Source organism: Crocodylus porosus, unplaced genomic scaffold (assembly GCF_001723895.1).
Source record: "Crocodylus porosus isolate Cpor-Errol unplaced genomic scaffold, CroPor_comp1, whole genome shotgun sequence".
Lineage (NCBI taxonomy): Eukaryota > Metazoa > Chordata > Crocodylia > Crocodylidae > Crocodylus > Crocodylus porosus.
The window spans coordinates 87,991,885-88,008,983 of record NW_017728931.1 but is presented as its reverse complement, the minus strand read 5'-3'; the positions used below and the strand labels follow the sequence as shown (position 1 = coordinate 88,008,983).

General features: G+C 42.5%; 1 protein-coding gene across 1 annotated transcript; it reads right to left on the bottom strand.

Annotated features, from left to right (window-relative positions):
• Positions 1 to 1,107: 1,107 nt before the first annotated feature.
• Positions 1,108 to 12,412, bottom strand: AMIGO2 (adhesion molecule with Ig like domain 2). The gene is made up of 2 exons (XM_019543331.1): positions 12,166 to 12,412; positions 1,108 to 2,849 (listed from the first exon to the last, which is right to left on the bottom strand). The coding sequence occupies exon 2, from the start codon at positions 2,774 to 2,776 to the stop codon at positions 1,211 to 1,213; it is 1,566 nt and encodes a 521-aa protein (XP_019398876.1). The 5' UTR covers positions 2,777 to 2,849; positions 12,166 to 12,412; the 3' UTR covers positions 1,108 to 1,210.
• Positions 12,413 to 17,099: the final 4,687 nt, after the last annotated feature.

Sequence of the window (17,099 nt, the reverse complement as noted above, 5' to 3'; positions counted from 1 at the left end):
TGGAGAAACAAACCACCACAGAAGAATGGGGTCCAGACTTGGTGTTTATGTTAGTAAGTCAACAACAAAACTTTCACCTAAGGAAGTTGAATAAAGAGCACAGGGATCCAAATAATTAAACTGATTTGTTCATCTTTCATGAGCAATCTCACCATTTGTGGGAAAAGTAACCAGGATTTTCCCCATTTTTAAATTTCCCATAGTTCCAAGTCAACAGATTTTCAGTCCATAGTCATAAAAATGAATTACAGGAAATGTTTACAGTATAACAGGAGCATTTTGTAATACTCAGATTTTATAATTTCATTTGATTCTTTTCCATTGGAGTAGGGAACAAGTTGGAAGGTATTTCTTTTCATATTTGGAGGCCTGTTAACTGGTGCTGCTGTGATACTGAAGTGACATTTACTTTATACATGTAAGAAGCCGTTTCTTATGTTTAGCTTAAAAAATACACACACACACACACACACTACAACAAACCCATTTGCTTCGTAGTTGTCAACTAGAAGCCATATAGCAAAGTATTCCCTATCCCAAGTTTGGGTATATTCTAACTGTAGTGAACTTGAATGGTTGGTACCCAGGTCTGAACACCCAAGTTACCTTAGTCTGACTAAGCAGACACACTGCACAATGTCATTTTGAGCTGTGGTATTCTCACTGAAGCTGTGCTCGTTTAGGACTTTTGAGATGTGTCCCACGTTTCTTGTGTTCTGCATCAACCTGAGCTACATTTAGAATTCACGAGGAAAGAATCACAGAGAACTTGCCAGACGTCCATTGCTTTCCTATTGTTCCCCACACATCCCCAAAAGGACTATCAGCAACCAAGTGCATTAGCTTAATGTCCTTTCTGCTGTGGAGGGATGGAGACTGCCTGAATAAAAGCAGGTGAGTTGGCCAGTTTGGGATGAAAGCAACTCTAACCATGGGTGACAGGACTGTGTGCGCAGTTGGGGTAGAAGACTCTGTTAACTCTGTAGTATAGATAAAATCTTTGATGGTACCCAGTTTGCTTTCCTGAAGTAAGATGTTGTTACTGTGTATTTGTGGAAAGGAAGCTGTTAAGCTGTTCTCAATGACTGACACTGCAGGTTTTTCTAAAACATTTTTTCCTCATTTTATTTGTTTTTTTTTTCCTGAAGGTTGCTACAAGCAGATGAAGTATTAAGAAATGTAACTGCACAATACAAATACAGGCAGAAAACTAAGTCGACGGCATGAAAGGTGTATCCGAGAACACAGAATTGACAGAATCTGAATCGGATTTTGATCGGGTAGTTTTCAAGATGCTCTCTGCAATGATATTCTCATTGGGAAACAGCCTTACTTTCCCATTCTGTCCCTGTTTTGGCTCATTCACAGGCTCAAGGAACACCACTCTTTTACCACTGCTGGACTTCTTCTCATCAGCTGGGAAATCCTGAGATGGGGTAGAGTTTAGTATGGATGAATGGGCACTGCTTTGGTTCAGTTTCCTTTTTCTCCTTTTTGCCTTACACCGACAAGGGCAAGGGGTCAGATACAGATAAAGTAACACTAAAATAATACTGGCGACACAGGCAGCAAGGGTGGTGAAAGCAGTATTAAATGCTTCATGAGTATGGGATCGGTTTAGTGTGAAATTGCTTACATTTATTCTGACCTCTATGGTTTCATTTAACAGTCTTCTCTTATTTATTGCAATGCATGAATACAACCCAGAGTCTTCCAACTGAGCGTTCACTATCTCCAGACTCCCATTATGAAACACCTTAAAATTTTCAATCTCTCTATCTGGCTCCAGGAGTCTATTGTCTGGCCTAACCCAGACAAAATGTGTGCCTGCCTCACTAATTCTGCTGTCACAGTGTACAATTAACCTGTCACCAACTTGCGCATCATGAATAAAGCCAAAGGCATGGAAAGAGCCATTGATGGTGCTTTCGGAGCAATTCAAAAAGTTATCGTGCAATAAAGGCAGTTTATTGGAACCTTTTAGGTCAGAACGTAACATGCAGGCATATTCATTTTTGAAATCCATCACAGAGTTGAAGCGTCTATGATACCAAAATATTAGCATGGAGTATAGTGTGCAATCACAGTAGAATGGGTTGCCATGAAGATAGATGCCACTAAGTTGTTTGGCCAGCACTAAACTTAAACGTTGAATGGGTATTGACTGGATGCGATTATAGGAAGTGTCTAGTAACACAAGTTCTGAAAGTTTGTGTTTTCCAAGATACAAGTCCAAAGGGAAGTGTGAGAGCAAGTTATAACTCAAGTACAGTTTCTGCAATTTGTACAATCCTCCAAAGGCTGAAGAATCAATCTGTGTTATCTGATTGTTGTAAAGCAAAAGGACTTCCAGTACTCTCAGCTCTTGAAATACAGGGCTGTTCAGTGTCTTCAAGTTGTTGGATGATAAGTCTAAGTACTTTAAATTTGGAGTTGTTGAAAAACTTCCAGTGACAATACTGCTAATACTATTATGATTAATTATTAAAAAGTTCAGTTTGTCAAATAGCATTGGGACCCATTCAGGTTCCAAGAATCCAATTCTGTTGTAACTCAGATCCAGTCTTTTTATGCATTTGTAGAGAGTTCCTGGCACCTTAGAGAGGTTCTTATTGGTGCAGCTTACAATGTCACTAGCACAGATACAGGCTGTAGGACACATCCCAGAGGCACTGCCACATATGCTTACTGTAAAAACCAAGAGGCATGCCAGTCCTTTGCAGTTCAGTTTAAGAAATCCAAGCCAAGTAGATATTGTCTGGCAGGTTAAAGACATTATGGCTCTGTCTTAGGGGTCTCCCAGTTCTCCTTGCCACAGATTATACATGTGATTTCCCTTTCATTAATCACTGTTGAAAAGAGGAATACAGAAGTACAGAATATTAATATTTAAGATTTGTACCTGGGTGGTTTCTTATGCAAATGCTTTGAATAAATACAGCCATTGTTTAATGAATTAATCCTTTCCATTTCACATGGTTAGTTTTTAAATCTAATTATTTTTAGGACATGATTTTTCAACTGTTTTGCATCCTTGTGAAAATTTGCAGATAAGTGCAAAACTTAACATTACTGACACTATATTTTGCTCTCCCTTCCAAAAAAAACCCCAAAAAACCCCCCAAAAACCCGGCAACAAAAAACCCTACCAACTGGATAAAAGAACTCAAATTTATTACAGCCAAGAACAGAGTCAGAAATGGCTTTCTATAGAGCAGGACTGAAATTAAGGCAAGTATGAAACTTTTGAAGCACTGATAGGGGGCAGCAGGGTAGGCCCTACGAGGAGAGGCTACAGGACCCGAACCTGTTCAGCCTCCAAAAGAGAAGGCTGAGGGGGGATCTAGTGGCCTGTTACAAACTAGTCAGAGGGGACCAGCAGGCATTGGGGGAGTCCCTGTTCCCCCGAGCACTACCAGGAGTGACTAGGAATAACGGTCACAAGCTGGCAGAGGGTAGATTTACGCTAGATATCAGGAGGCGCTACTTTACCGTCAGGGTGGCTAGGATCTGGAACCAGCTTCCAAGAGAAGTGGTGACGGCTCCTACCCTGGGGGTCTTTAAGAGGAGGCAGGATGTACACCTTGCTGGAGTCGTCTGACCCCAGTACTCTTTCCTGCCATGGCAGGGGGGTCAGACTTGATGATCTGCTCAGGTCCCTTCTGACCCTACAAACTATGAAACCATGTTCTCTTATCCATTAGTTACTGCACTATTCCCAGCCATGGCCAAAGGTGCAACTTCTGATATGGGGAAGAGAAGTTGCTCACTTGACATGGATGTGTTCATTGTCTTCTGGGGAACAATTTTAGATTTATTTGTTCCTAATCAGAAAATGCCACGTAGTTCCAAACGGAGAAATTTCTAACTGACTATGTAGGTTTAAATGTCAGAGGGATGCTATTTGTTACTTTTTATAAGCTAAAGTGAAACCTGTACTGTATTTCTTTGACTACATGATATTCTTGAAGTTGAATAGCACCCAAATGTTCTATTCCTCAACTTGAGGGAAAAAAAAGAGATCAAATAAAGACATTTAAAAGGACGTAATCTCTATGGTGTATAACAGCTCTTTTAAAAAACATCAAATGAAAGATGCAGGCCATTTTAGAATTAATATTTGGTTTTAAAAATGTTTATTATTGAAGAGATTATGGTACTGCACTGCAAAATTGCTTTGGATTCTTATCTCTCTGCTAAACAAACAGATCAGGGTGAAATTTTCCAGTCAGGCATCTGGCTCTGGATATTTTTTTTTTAAAGTTTTAGTTTATACAGTTTTTTTCCAGGACTTGATTAGGGGAAAAATACAATGTTTTGCCCATTTTAAAAACAAAACAACAATGAATAGCAACAACCCCCCTCCACACTCCCATTAAACCCAACCTTATTTTTAACTGATATGTTCTAGGGCCTCCACACTTTGAAGAAGATGCTTGAAATTTAGTGGGGCAGTTTCTGTCCCTTTCCACTACGTCTCACAAGGGCCTACTATAACAACAGATACAAAGACAGATTCTCAGAGGATACGACTCTTATGGTTTCTAAAGCCTGCTAGAGTTGCTAAATGAGAACAGCTATATCATTTACACAGTCTAAGCATCAAGTAGCACGTAAATTACTTCTTATTGTCCATATCAGATTGGAATATAACTTTACCTAACAAAGAAAAGGCTTCTTGACCTTGCACAGATGAGTAGAGGCTGTTCACATTACTAGTCTTTGCTTTCCAGAATGGGTAGGGACTACTTGCCCCATTCCCACTTTGAAATCAGAAACAGGGTGTGGAGAAGATATTTGGAGAGCAGTGTGCCTCATCCTTTTGAGAAGCACAGTCTCACTGGTATTTTGGTACTAGTGTGGTTCTACATCGATACTTACACAGGACTGTGGTATAAATTCTACTCTCCAGTCTATGATATACAAGAAGACTGGATGCAATTCCTCATTGTTTCATACTTTCTGCATTCAATCAAACATGTTCAGAGAGACAAAGAGGTACCACTGTTTTGGAAATGCATTCACCACCTCATACAAGTGCAAGTGACTTCATGGGACAACAAAGAACAAAGCCTACTATTGTTCTCAAATCCAAAGTAGAGTAATCACAAAACAGTAACCTCAACTCACACTCATTCATTGATTGACTTTTGCAATCCTGACTTCAGAACTAAGATATGTTTCTATCATGGATATCATTGACTAATATACTAATTACTGTTCTACAATAATGTTGTATGTATATTTTAATAAGAAACATTTAATATCCTTGATTGATGGTAAAATGAAGTATGGACATACATTTGAAGATTATTAATATATGGGTTTAAAGTGTATTGTATTTACTGATGTTTTGAGCTAGTATTTTTAGAGAGCATGTAGCTATATTGCGATGTTTTTGTGATGAAGTCTGATAGGAATTATGGGGCATTTATTCAGTGAATAGTCCCATTGATTTCACTGGAGCCAGACCTACGTACAGAAGAGAACTTGGCTCAGTCTTGATCTTTTTCAGCAGTAAAAAATGTCCACCAACACCTGTTTTAACCTCCCAAAGATCAAGCCACATGTGATCACTGTAAGGTTTAAGATGTCCTTAACTAGCTTTCTGCATTTTAGACACCTCAAATAAGTCATGGATGGCAGGAACCTTGGTCCCACTTTATCTTCTCATAGATTTCTTTATGCAACCTTCCTTGCCTGGAAAGCTCTTTAAAAACTCATATACCAAGCCAGCTCTCTGGATTTATTCAAGTCCTTCCTTAAAAACAAAACAGAAAAAAGCCCTTTCACTTTTGCCGCAAGAGTGAATTAGGTAAAATGTAAGTTGTCTGTTTAGTAAAGAAGTATGCACAAACTGAGTGTGATGTGACCTCCTTTAACTGTAACTTTCTCTTCTCATCCATACTCTCCTGTTTTTTGTTTTGGGTTTGTTTGGTTTTTTTCCCCACAGGAGATTGGTTAGAAAAGGAAGTAGGCACCTAGCCTCCTGTGACTACTGCTCTAAATATTGGCTGTAATTGTCAAAGGCTGTATCATAACCACTTCCCAACTAAGCCATGGATTCAGAGAACCAAACCCCATCACTTGCTCCCCCTCTCAGCAGTGTAGACAGCTTAAAAGGGTGTGTTCAAGACCCCCTCCCAGCATTTTTATGCTCCTTAACTGCTGAGTTTTGGCACAGGTGGAGCAGAAGTGAATAAGTGGTGCTTGTTTCTCTGTATTATTTGTGGGCTTGGTGGGGAAGCAGTCAAAACAGGGCCTCATTTTCTGCACTGTTATAGCCACTGCAACAGGGGCCCCCTGTTACTTAGAGGAAGTAAGAATAGGGTAGCAGGGAAGTAAGAGCAGGGTAGCAAAGGGCTAAAGAACCCCTGCTATGTTGACAGAGCAAGTGCAGCTTGCAAGGAGACTAGCTGCAGGTGCAAGTAGCACAGGTAAATGGGCTGTAGGATCCAGTCTACAAATTGCAGGCAGTACAACAGTGGGTTGTTGAATAAGCGGCACCTGGGCCTTAGGAACAGCAAGCCACATCAGGTGAATGGAAGGGCCACATAAGTCTGAGCCTGGGGTCCAAGCTTTAGTTTGGCTCAGATCCTCACAACCGAAGGAGTCTCTTCAGGAGTAGTGTACAGGAAGATAAGTTATTCATTTTGTTTCTGTTAAAACTGTGAAGTTTGGGGTGGTGAAAAGGAGGGGAGGAGGCCATGAAGGATACATGAGAAACAATACTGTTACAGAGGATGCCAGTAAAGCACCCTGCAGTTTGGGTACTGTACTCCCGGAGCCCTGTGGCAGGGATTAGTACCTAAACAAGTGCTAGGAGGGGTAGGGTACCCTGAAAGGCAGCCTGACTGGGATTGGTAAAAGACCTGCTCAAGCTAAAGTGTGAGGATGGGCTGACTGGCAGCCTAACAATGAGAACTTCAGCAAGGTACCAAAAGCTGAAATCCAGGTACAGCAGCTCCTTACTTAATGTTGTCTGTTTAACACTGTTTCATTATTATGTCACTGATCTATCGGAGAACATACTTGTTTAAAGTTGCACAGTGTTTGGTTATAACACTGTTTGCCCGCTGCCTGCTAGTAGGTAACTGCTTTGTGATGTAAGCCAAGCAATGCTCCTGCTTCAGGGTGGCAGCCACTGTTGTTTACCGTGTGTCAGGGTAAGGCTTCCCTGAATGTTTCTAACTCGTCATGACTGTATAAGTAACTTAAAACTTATACCTGTATTAAATTGTTCGTTTAAAATTATTTCAAGTTTATACTGTATAAGTAGATAATATCTTGTGTCCGGCAAAAAAGGTCTCCCTGGAACCTAACCCTACATATTTTACATTAATTCTTATGGGGAAATTTGATTCGTTTAACATTGTTTTGCTTAAAGTTGCTTATTTCAAGAACAATGTAAGCACAATGTTAAATCAAGGGGTAGCTCTATCTGAAGGCTAGATTAGGAAAGCCAGGGCATGAGAACTAGCATAATATGGCCCTTAAGAGGTGCAGCAGCTGCCCCTGGAAGCAAAGCCTCTTACAGACGCTTGTTGTCTCTCTCTCGTTTTAAACCATAAAGTCTTTTTAGGGTTGGCACTATTATTTTACTAAGCATTTGTACAATAGAATTTTATCTAGGACTGGGTCCCCCACTGATAATCCCAGCATAAATAATAAAACGTGTATCGTCAGATATAGGCATGCACTATATATCTAACCCCTCCATGAAGAGCCAACCAAATATTTGGTCAAAGTATGAGCAGTGACCATACTCCTTCCCTTCCTTATTGTGTTTTGTCAATGACCACCACAAATAAACATGCTATTAACTCTTCCAACTTAAGATGGTTTGTAACCACCTTTCCTGCTTGGAGAACTTTATAATGACTATGAGCTTTACTTTTTCCTCATCATTTTACTGATGTAAGTACATGAAAATAAGGGATAGTCTGGGTGGGTGGGCTTTCCCTCTCCCTGGAAAGCACTGACAGTTCCTGACTTTTTTAAGAAGCAGGGGGCTTCACTGCCTCTTGCTGGCTTTCTCTTACTGTCCAGTTGGGCAGTATGGTGGCAACTCTTTTTTAAACCCTGGAAGCTAGGGGTGGGGCTCCAAGAGTCTCCCTGACCTGACTCCCAGCTCCCCCTTGCCACCCTGCTGCCCACCTGAGCAGTAAGACTTCATAATTCAGTCCTACTGACTTGTAAAATGAGTTGGCTGTAGGAACTTAAATTGCATGGGTACTTTGGGATCTTTCATAGTGTACTAGACTTCTAAACATTAAACTAAATTTGATCAGGAGCTCCTTGAGGGTAACTGCTTCGTATCCCTGTGTGTTTGCACAACACTTGGAAAAATGGAACTTTAAAATCCTGATTTGAACCTTTCATCATGATTTCAGTAATTGTCCCACATAGTCCAGACTGGAAAACCAGTAACCAGGTTAAAAAACCTAATCCTTGAAAGGCAGAAAATGCTAGAATCAAGCTTGCCTGTGCTACTCCCAGTCTCTCTACCTCTTGCTTCCTGCTACTTCTAGAGTCCCACCTTGTTTCCTGGGTAGGCAAGGAGATGGGGGCAGGTGAGAAAGCTGAGACTATCCCACATACCCAACTGGTTTTGATCCCCAGCTTCCTTCCCCTGACTTCTCATCCAAGCTGGGCTATAATGCCACCTGTATTTAGATGTTATGTTATTTTTATTATATTAAAGTGACCAATTAATTTTCAAAGGACAACTTGCAACATTGTCCTGGTAGTTCCACAGATGTGTTATTAAAAACTACTTTTAGTCTTGCTTCTGGTTCTGATTTTATTATGACTACCATAGCACAGTGGTATAAAGAAGCTAATGAACTCTGCTAAAAACAAATTAATTCTGCCATTTGGGTGTAATGTGGCATGGATAATGTTGTGTTCATACAGCTCAGCACCCCAGCTAGTTAACTCTGCAGCTCAGCAAAGCCACTTTGGTATGCCATGTTCATTCACTGCTAAGAGGCAGAGAGAGTTAGCCTGGGTGCTATGCTGTATGAGCATAATGCAGTTCAGGAGGTACCTTCTATTTGAAAAGCAGTTGAAACCATCTAACTTGAAGTTTCTGCAGTGCCAAGGGGCATTGTAATGTGGCTTCTTCGCAGATACAGTAGGATCAGGGCACAGTTTACCTTTTTTTGGTACCCCAGGCAAAAGTTCAGTATTGAGCCTAACAGAATAGGGGCAACTCTACTAACAGTTTCAGGGAGCCTAATAGTAGAGGGGCACTGGTCATTGGGGGCACAGCCCCCAAACTAGGCTCAGTCATCCCAGAGTCTCGAGAGAACTTCAATTAAATGAATTCCTAATGTTAAGCACTTCCAGTTTTCCATTAACATCTTTAAATTACTTTTTGGATGTTATTTGAACTCTTTCATCATAAGCAAAATGAACTAAGTATTTTTTTTGAGAGTACAAATATCTTTCAAATAAGTTCTGACTTGGGAAAAGTCAGGTAGACGTATAGGATTTCCCCATCAGCTAGAAAAATATTCTCAACAATCCATACATCTGCTTGAAGAATATCCCCAAACACTTTGGTTAATCATGGCCAATTGCTCTTTTCTTATAAGGAGTTCTAGCCACCTGTAAATACTAAATATACTTCGATAAAAAGAAGGGGTATTGGTTACAGAGATGCCTCCAGTTTGTGCTAGCATGGTATTTGGTGAGTAGTTAAAGAGACTTTGAAGATTCCTTGCCCCACACTAAGGCTTTTATTTCACTTAAACCAAAAACCAAAATGTTTCATTTAAGTGTTTGTTTTACGGTGGCCAAAGGCACTCTCTGAATCTACTCTTCCATGGACATTTGTATTCCTGGCAGACTGGAGCTGGATTATCTGGGAATCAAGTGTCCTTAATCTCTGTAAGCAAGTAACATGATGGAAGAGAAATACTACTGAACTACAGCTGGCTGGTGCATTCATATATTTGACACCATCTGTGACTTCAGGCAGAGCTACCTTTTCCTTTTGTGCCCTTCCCTGGACAGAAGTGATAAGAGTATGCCTTCACAGCAAAAATCTTGGAGTCTGTTTTGGTAACCAGTTCAACTCAATACCTAGTGGTAAGATCTAGTAGTAGATGGCAAGTGAGTTGTTACAAAGCCCACTTAGCAATGAAAAGAAGTTTTAAGAAAAGACACACTTCTTACCATGAGGTAACTAGCCTACACTTGTCCCCATTGTATTCACTTGGTTTTTCTTTTGTTTTTTACAGTAGTGTGACCTAAAGCATTTTAGGCATTTACCTTTTACTCATCTTGTCTTACTGTGGAGTGAAGTGCCTTGCCTCCCCTGTGTTTTCTTTTACAGCATGCTAATCTTCCCCAAGGTGGGGGAAACCCACCCTGTTACAGCCTCCATTAATCAGTCCCTGCTAATGTGGAAGAGAATCTGACCTCAGTGGAATGACTAGGAATGAATTTGACCCACTAGTCTTAATCCAAGGGATTCCTAATGAGGAGGAAGATGATTCACAGGCAGCAACTAGCCACCAGGGGACCATAAACAAAAGTCTTCTCTCATTTCCTTTTTATGAAAGCTTGATGCATCTATTAAGACTGCTTGTGTATGGTTGTGTTTTGTTTTGGTTTTTTTTGTTGACCAGATATGACTCACTTAACTTACAAGATCTAATAGCTTGAAAGGTGGTGTTACCTGGAAGAACACTATATGTAAAGTGGTTCCAAGCTGGTCTGAAGACTACTGCCAGTCCACAAGCTACAACAAATAGCTTGGATGCTTCTCCCTTGCTGTTCAGTTGAACAGTCCATAGTAATCTGGCTGACAAAATAGGTAACCACCAGCATGGATTTACTGCAAGTCATTGACTAACCAACCTGATTTCTTTCTATGACAAGATGTCAAGGACTGGGGAAGATGTCAAATGCCTTAAAGCCTAGGTATATTACTTTTACAACATTTAAGCAGAGTTGATATGAAATTACTACAAGGTGGGTGCACAACTGACTTGATAATTGTGCTTAATGAATTCAAATCCTTCAGTGCCGGACTAGGATGCTGTATAAAGTGGGATTTTAGTTCTCCCTATCAGCGAGCTTCCTGCTGTTCATTCTCTTAGTTTTACTGAGCTGGGGGGCGAGAATAGTGTTTATCTATGGATACTACTTTGCTGGGAGGGGGAAGGGAGTAACTGACACTTCAGAAGACAGGACCAAGATTCAGAAAAACACTGGCAATTTAGAAAAAGTGGGCTGAAACTCCGCAACAACACTTGCTAAATAGTTCACACAGGCAAAGAATGATCAAATGCACAAACAGAACGCAAGAAACATCTGCCTAGATTGCAGTGCTGCACAACAGCCCTAAGGGTTACAGTAGTCTGCAAATCAAATGAATCAATGGGGCAATAGACAAGGTTCAAAATGTTGGCAATGACAACTGCACACAGTTGGTTGTCTTTTCTTCCTTTACACTATGCCAGCCAGAGGAGCTGAGTGCTGGGCATCTTACTTCAGTCATCCTATTGTACTAAAAATTTGCTCATAATATAGCTCCTACACCTATCACAGCACCTGCAAGGGACGGGGGAAAAATGGTCTGCACTAAACTGAAACTCAGCAGCACTACAGTAGTCCCTTGGCAGCTGCAGAGGAAAGTTTAGGAGCCAGGGTAGGGCTTCTCCTTGCCTTTCACAAGCTCCGTGGCCCCGTTCAACATGACTGAATGGATGCAGAGGGAGGGTGGGAGCAATTCCTGCAAGTGGCCTTTGCCATGCCAAGTGCCTGGAGGGGGCGAGAAGAGGCGCTGCCAGGGCCAAGATCCTCTAGCCCTAACATCGCCTCTCCTTGCCTGGCTGCATTTGTACAAGCGAACCTGGCTTCACAGCTTACGTGCCGGCTCTACAGACCACCGAAATAAGCTTCCCGACAGCTAAAGGGGCGGCTCGGCTCGGCCCTGCCTTCAGGCTCCCGGGCGCTACCCACGTCTCCTGGCACCTGGGCGAGCGACCGGGGCTGACCCCGCCGGAACCGGCCCGCGCAGCGACGCGACGGGCCCGGGAAGAGGCGAAGTTCTAGCCCAATCCCCAGCCCGGGGGCCGGGCGCTGCGGGAGGCTTCCCTCCGGGGGAGCCGCCACCCCCGCGTGTCCCCGCGCCCCCCCCGGCAGCATTACCTGGCCGTGCGGGCGCCCGCCGGCGGGGGAGCCGCGACCGCTCGCCCATGGCAGGGGCAGGCTCCAGCCCCGCATGCTCCCGGCCCGCGGGAACTTCCCAGGCGGCGGGAGGGAGCCGCTAGGGGCGCTCCCGGCAGCAGCTGCGGGGAAGACGCTCGCTGCAGCTGCAGCTGCGGAGCCGCGGCTTTTATCCCCTCTCCCCGCCCCGCGTCGGGCTGGTTCCCGCCGCGCCGGCCACGCTCCGACAGCCGGCGAGAGGCGCGGGCTCGGGGGAGGAGCGGGATCATGTGCAGCAGCCGCTGCTCCTCCTCCTCCTCCTCCCGCTCCGCCCGCCGGCGGGGGCGCTGCACATCTGGGCTGGGCCGCCGCAGCTGGAGCGGCGCGGGGTGGGCGCCTCCCCTCACCTGCGGGGCCGCCTCGGAGCCCCCGGGCTGGCCCCTGGCCCCTCACGGGCGCGGCGCCTGAGCCAGCCTGGCCTGGGCCCGCAGCACACAGGCGTGGGCGGACGGAAAGGGGGCCCGGGCATGGGGACGTGACGATGGTGATTATTAGCATTATCTCTGGTGAGGGTGGCCCGATCCTAAAAGTTCGCCCAGGGGCGCCAGTGGCCGCCAGTGCCGTGCCACCGGCACGCTTGGCAACCGGCCGCAGGGGACCCTGCCCCCGTCACCAGCTGGCTGTTGGGGGGGACCCCCCCTCCAGTCGTGCCCCACTGGTGCCCCCCAGACTCGGGAGGCACCAGTTGCCCGTGGGTCCCGCCCTGCAGTAGGGCAGGGTGTTTCCGATGCCCTGTCTGAAACCTGTGGGTCCCTGGCAGTGTTGGCCTTGCCTGGCACCCTTGAAAGGACATGAAGGCACCTCATGCTGCTGCAGCGCCCTGGCGGAGAGTCATTGCTGTGAAGGAGATGGGTGCGCGCCAAGCCCTGAGGTGGCTGGTGCACTGAGCGCGTTGGCATCCAGGGGCATGTGTCGGGAGGAAACCCCTAAAAAGAGTGTTAGAGCTAAAATGTCTCTGTGCATCTGCACAACTCATTTTCCCCTGAAAAATCCCCTCCAACCCCTTCCTCAGAATTAATACATCTTTTTGCTGGGGATTTTCTCTTGAGGAGGACAAGAGAGACTAACTAGTTTTGGGGAGACTAGATCAGGGCTGGCCAACCTGTGCCACAAGCAGCCTGAACAGCACGTCAGAGAGGGAGCAGGAAGCAGAGCAGTGCATCAGGCAGGGGAAGGGGCTCAAAGTAGCACTTAGAGGGCTTAGAGCTTAATTTGTGGCACGTCTGCCAAATAAGGTTGGCTGCTACAGGAAGAGATGATCCTTGGAAGAAACCAGAGGGAGTTCGTGTCAGCCCTCAGGTAATTTTGCTGATGCTTACTCCAGGGATCAGTCTGTCCCAGTCTTTTAAAATAATCCTCCACTCTGAGCATGCTTAAATCTGGAGCTTTGGTGGGGAATTGCCATCAGGGTTAGATGAACAGGGAAAGGCAAGGTTTTCTACATGCTGTTCATACCAATGGAATTGACAGTATATGTTTTAAAAAATATATGGATCAGACTGAATCCAGAGCTGCAGGTTATTAATAATGCAAAGATAATAGATTTAAAAGGCATTGTGTTGGATTTATGAAACAATTCTCCACTTAATTAAATGATCAGAATCAAAGGAGGCTTCTCCTTAAACCAGGCTTTGATGAGAACAAGTCTATCGAATGATACAAGGGGTTGTCTAGAATTAATTGCCACTGGCTCAGCTTGCCTTGAACAGGGGATCTGCGGAAAGTGGCTTAAAATAGGAAAGCATATTCTGGTAATGCAGAGCCAAATGCTCAGCTGTAGTTACCACACTTGGAAAATCTTTCCAACTGTTTCTAACTCATTTTAACCTTCTTCAAAAATATTTATCACTGAACTCCTATCACCACTTACAGCGTACTAAATTTAGAGACTCAGAGAGAGCAGTGGCTAGTTTAGCAACTAGCAGAGATTGTGAATTTATTGTCATCCCAGCATACAGTTTATAGAATAATTCTCAGCAAACAGACTTATGTATGAAAGCTATTGTAAATCATTTTTTTTCTTCCAAGGACACACAATTGAACTGATTTTTTTTGTTTGTTTTTTAATGTGATGGCTCCTGGCTAGATACAGTACAGGCATACCTGGGAGACATTGTGGGTTCTGTTCCAGACCACCACAATAAAGCGAATATCGCAATAAAGCGAGTCACACAAATTTTTTGGTTTCCCAATGCATATAAAAGTTATGTTTACACTATACTGTAGTCTATTAAGTGTGCAATAGCATTATGTCTAAAAAAAACAATGTACAGACCTTAATTAAAAAAATACTTTATTGCTAAAAAATGCTAACCGATGGAAAAATGGTGCCGATAGACTTGCTCGACGCAGGGTTGCCACAAACCTTCAATTTGTAAAAAACGCAATATCTGCGAAGCGCAATAAAATGAGGTATGCCTGTATTTTAAGAAGAATATTCCCCCCTTAAAGTTATCTAATATAAACAAACCAATTTTTTTAGGATGTTATAAGCAATGTTTGGAGGGGCTAATAAAGGGACATTTGAAGTCAACAGATGGTGAGGCACTAAATGTATTGTTCTTCAATTAATTTTGTATCAGCAAATTAATATAAAATCCAGTTTCTAAGTCACCTTTCATTCTTTGGGGGTTTTTTTTTGCATTTCTCTCAATCTGTATAATGAATCAATGAATAATTTTAATCCCCCAGTTATTATGTCTGTAATGGTTGGGTTCCAAACACTGGAATTCTCATTTATTTAAAGAGAATTGTATTCACTAAGACTTTTTTTTTAAAAAAAACCCATACAAACATTTCTGTTTGCTTGAGATTTAATATAACTGTAGGCCACTTCGAAGTTGATTGCATCACTAAAGCAACTATGAAAAAAAAATCAATCTTTCACTGAAGAGTTTAACTTCAAATTACATGCAAAGGCAAAAAGTCCCAAGTGAATGAATGGGAACTCTGACTGAATGTGACTAGAAGGATTGGAAACATCAGTAGTGTTGACTGATATAAAGCAGTTATGTATTTGTATATGTCTTTCCATGTTTCCTTAAAAATGATCATACACAGTCTCAGTTTTAGTTACAATATGTATAGGGCCTTGAAAATAGAAAATACAATAGAAGGGTAACTTTAGTATTATTAGGTTTTGTCAATTCATTGTTTATACTCCAGTCGTGAACCATGAACCTTCTTTCCTCTAATACCCTTGAGTAAATACAAGCTTGGGAGGAGAGGTAAATAGTCCACAGATGAATTTATTGAAAGGTTCTGCATGCAATAAGGGAACCTGAATATATTGTAAGAATATCCTTGAGAAATAAGAAACATGGGGTAGGTTGGTTTTGGGGCAGACTATAAGATACAATATAGATGGGGAAGGGGGGTTTGGTCAGTCTGTCTGAAGACAACCTTAAGGTCAACCTTAAATATCATTGTAGTTGTATCCTTCAAGAAGTTTGTGGGAGTTGTGATGAGAACCTTGCAGGAGTCACTCAGTTCATAGAACAATGCGGCATGAAAAAAATGTGACATTATAGACAAAGCATGATCACGGGATATGTCAAACTGTCTGAAAACAACTAGAATTCATACAAGTCTGTCAGCTGTTGGTTGATGACTTTTCATTCTTGTTTAACTCTGACAAGTAGCCTGTGATGTGATGCAGTTTAATGCATTGTCTGTTGCACAACACAAAGCTTCAGTTGACACTTTCCACTTGGCACTAAATCAAAAGAAGGTTGATTTACTCAAACCACGTTGGGGTTTGAGCAATAATGAAATAGGATAATTGCCTTCCTCGTATGAAGGGTTTCTAATATTATGAAAAGCAGCCCTGTATGCCACTCAGATATGGACACAAATTGTGTGTAGCTGACAGTCCATTAATTAGGATATGGAACTATTGTGTTGCAAATCTGTACAAATACCAGCTTACTGACATCACTAGCAGAGATTTTTATTGCAGAGAATTGCTGATAGCTGTCTCCTTCTTCCAAAAACATCAGGATCCTTCCTGTGCTTTCCTGTGAACATACCAAACTATCAATTAGGCTGAAAGCTTTTCAGTGATGCCACTGTCTTGGTTTTATGTCCTGTGCAGCACCACACACTGATAGTGCTCAGAAAATTATTAGTAATATTTTCCCTAACAAAAAAAAAGTATATTTTAATTGTTTGATAAAATAACGTTTTTAGGCTCTTATTGAATGACTTGATCTTGCAAAAGACTTTCAGTCAACTGTCCCACTGAAATCCACAGACTTGATCATGTGAGTAAAGGTACGTGCATGAAAAATGAATTCTGCACACTTAGACGGATAGATGTCTACTCCCGCCCATTTTATAAAGGACAAACTTTAGGTCACAAGCCAATATGTATTTGCAGATCTCTTTATCCTGAATGCACATTCAGATCAGATTGTATCTGTCTATAATCATGGCTAGGGCTGTAGCCATAGGCATATGTGATGTGATCACATTATCTATGTGAATGCATGCAGGCACACATGGGTTTTGTACATGACCTTCAGCCTTCTTAAAAATCAGAATGGGAACTGCAAAACAGTATTTTGAGTTACCTGCAACCAGCACACTGTGTGGGGAGCAGCCTAACGTAACCAATAGGAAATGCCAGGGACAGGGGGATGTCACATTCATCTCCTTCCTCAAATCCTAGCATTTAATACATTTATCAGATTTTAATTTTTTGGGTCATTTGCAGTCTTCTGTGAAAACCATGCAATTTCAAAAATTCCATGCCAAGACTGAACAGAATAGCAAAGAACTCTTAATATTTCTACATTTTGTATTTAAATTGGTGCAGCCTTTTGAATCACTGAAATTCATGTTAATGTCATCAAGCTATATATAACTTATTGAAATCA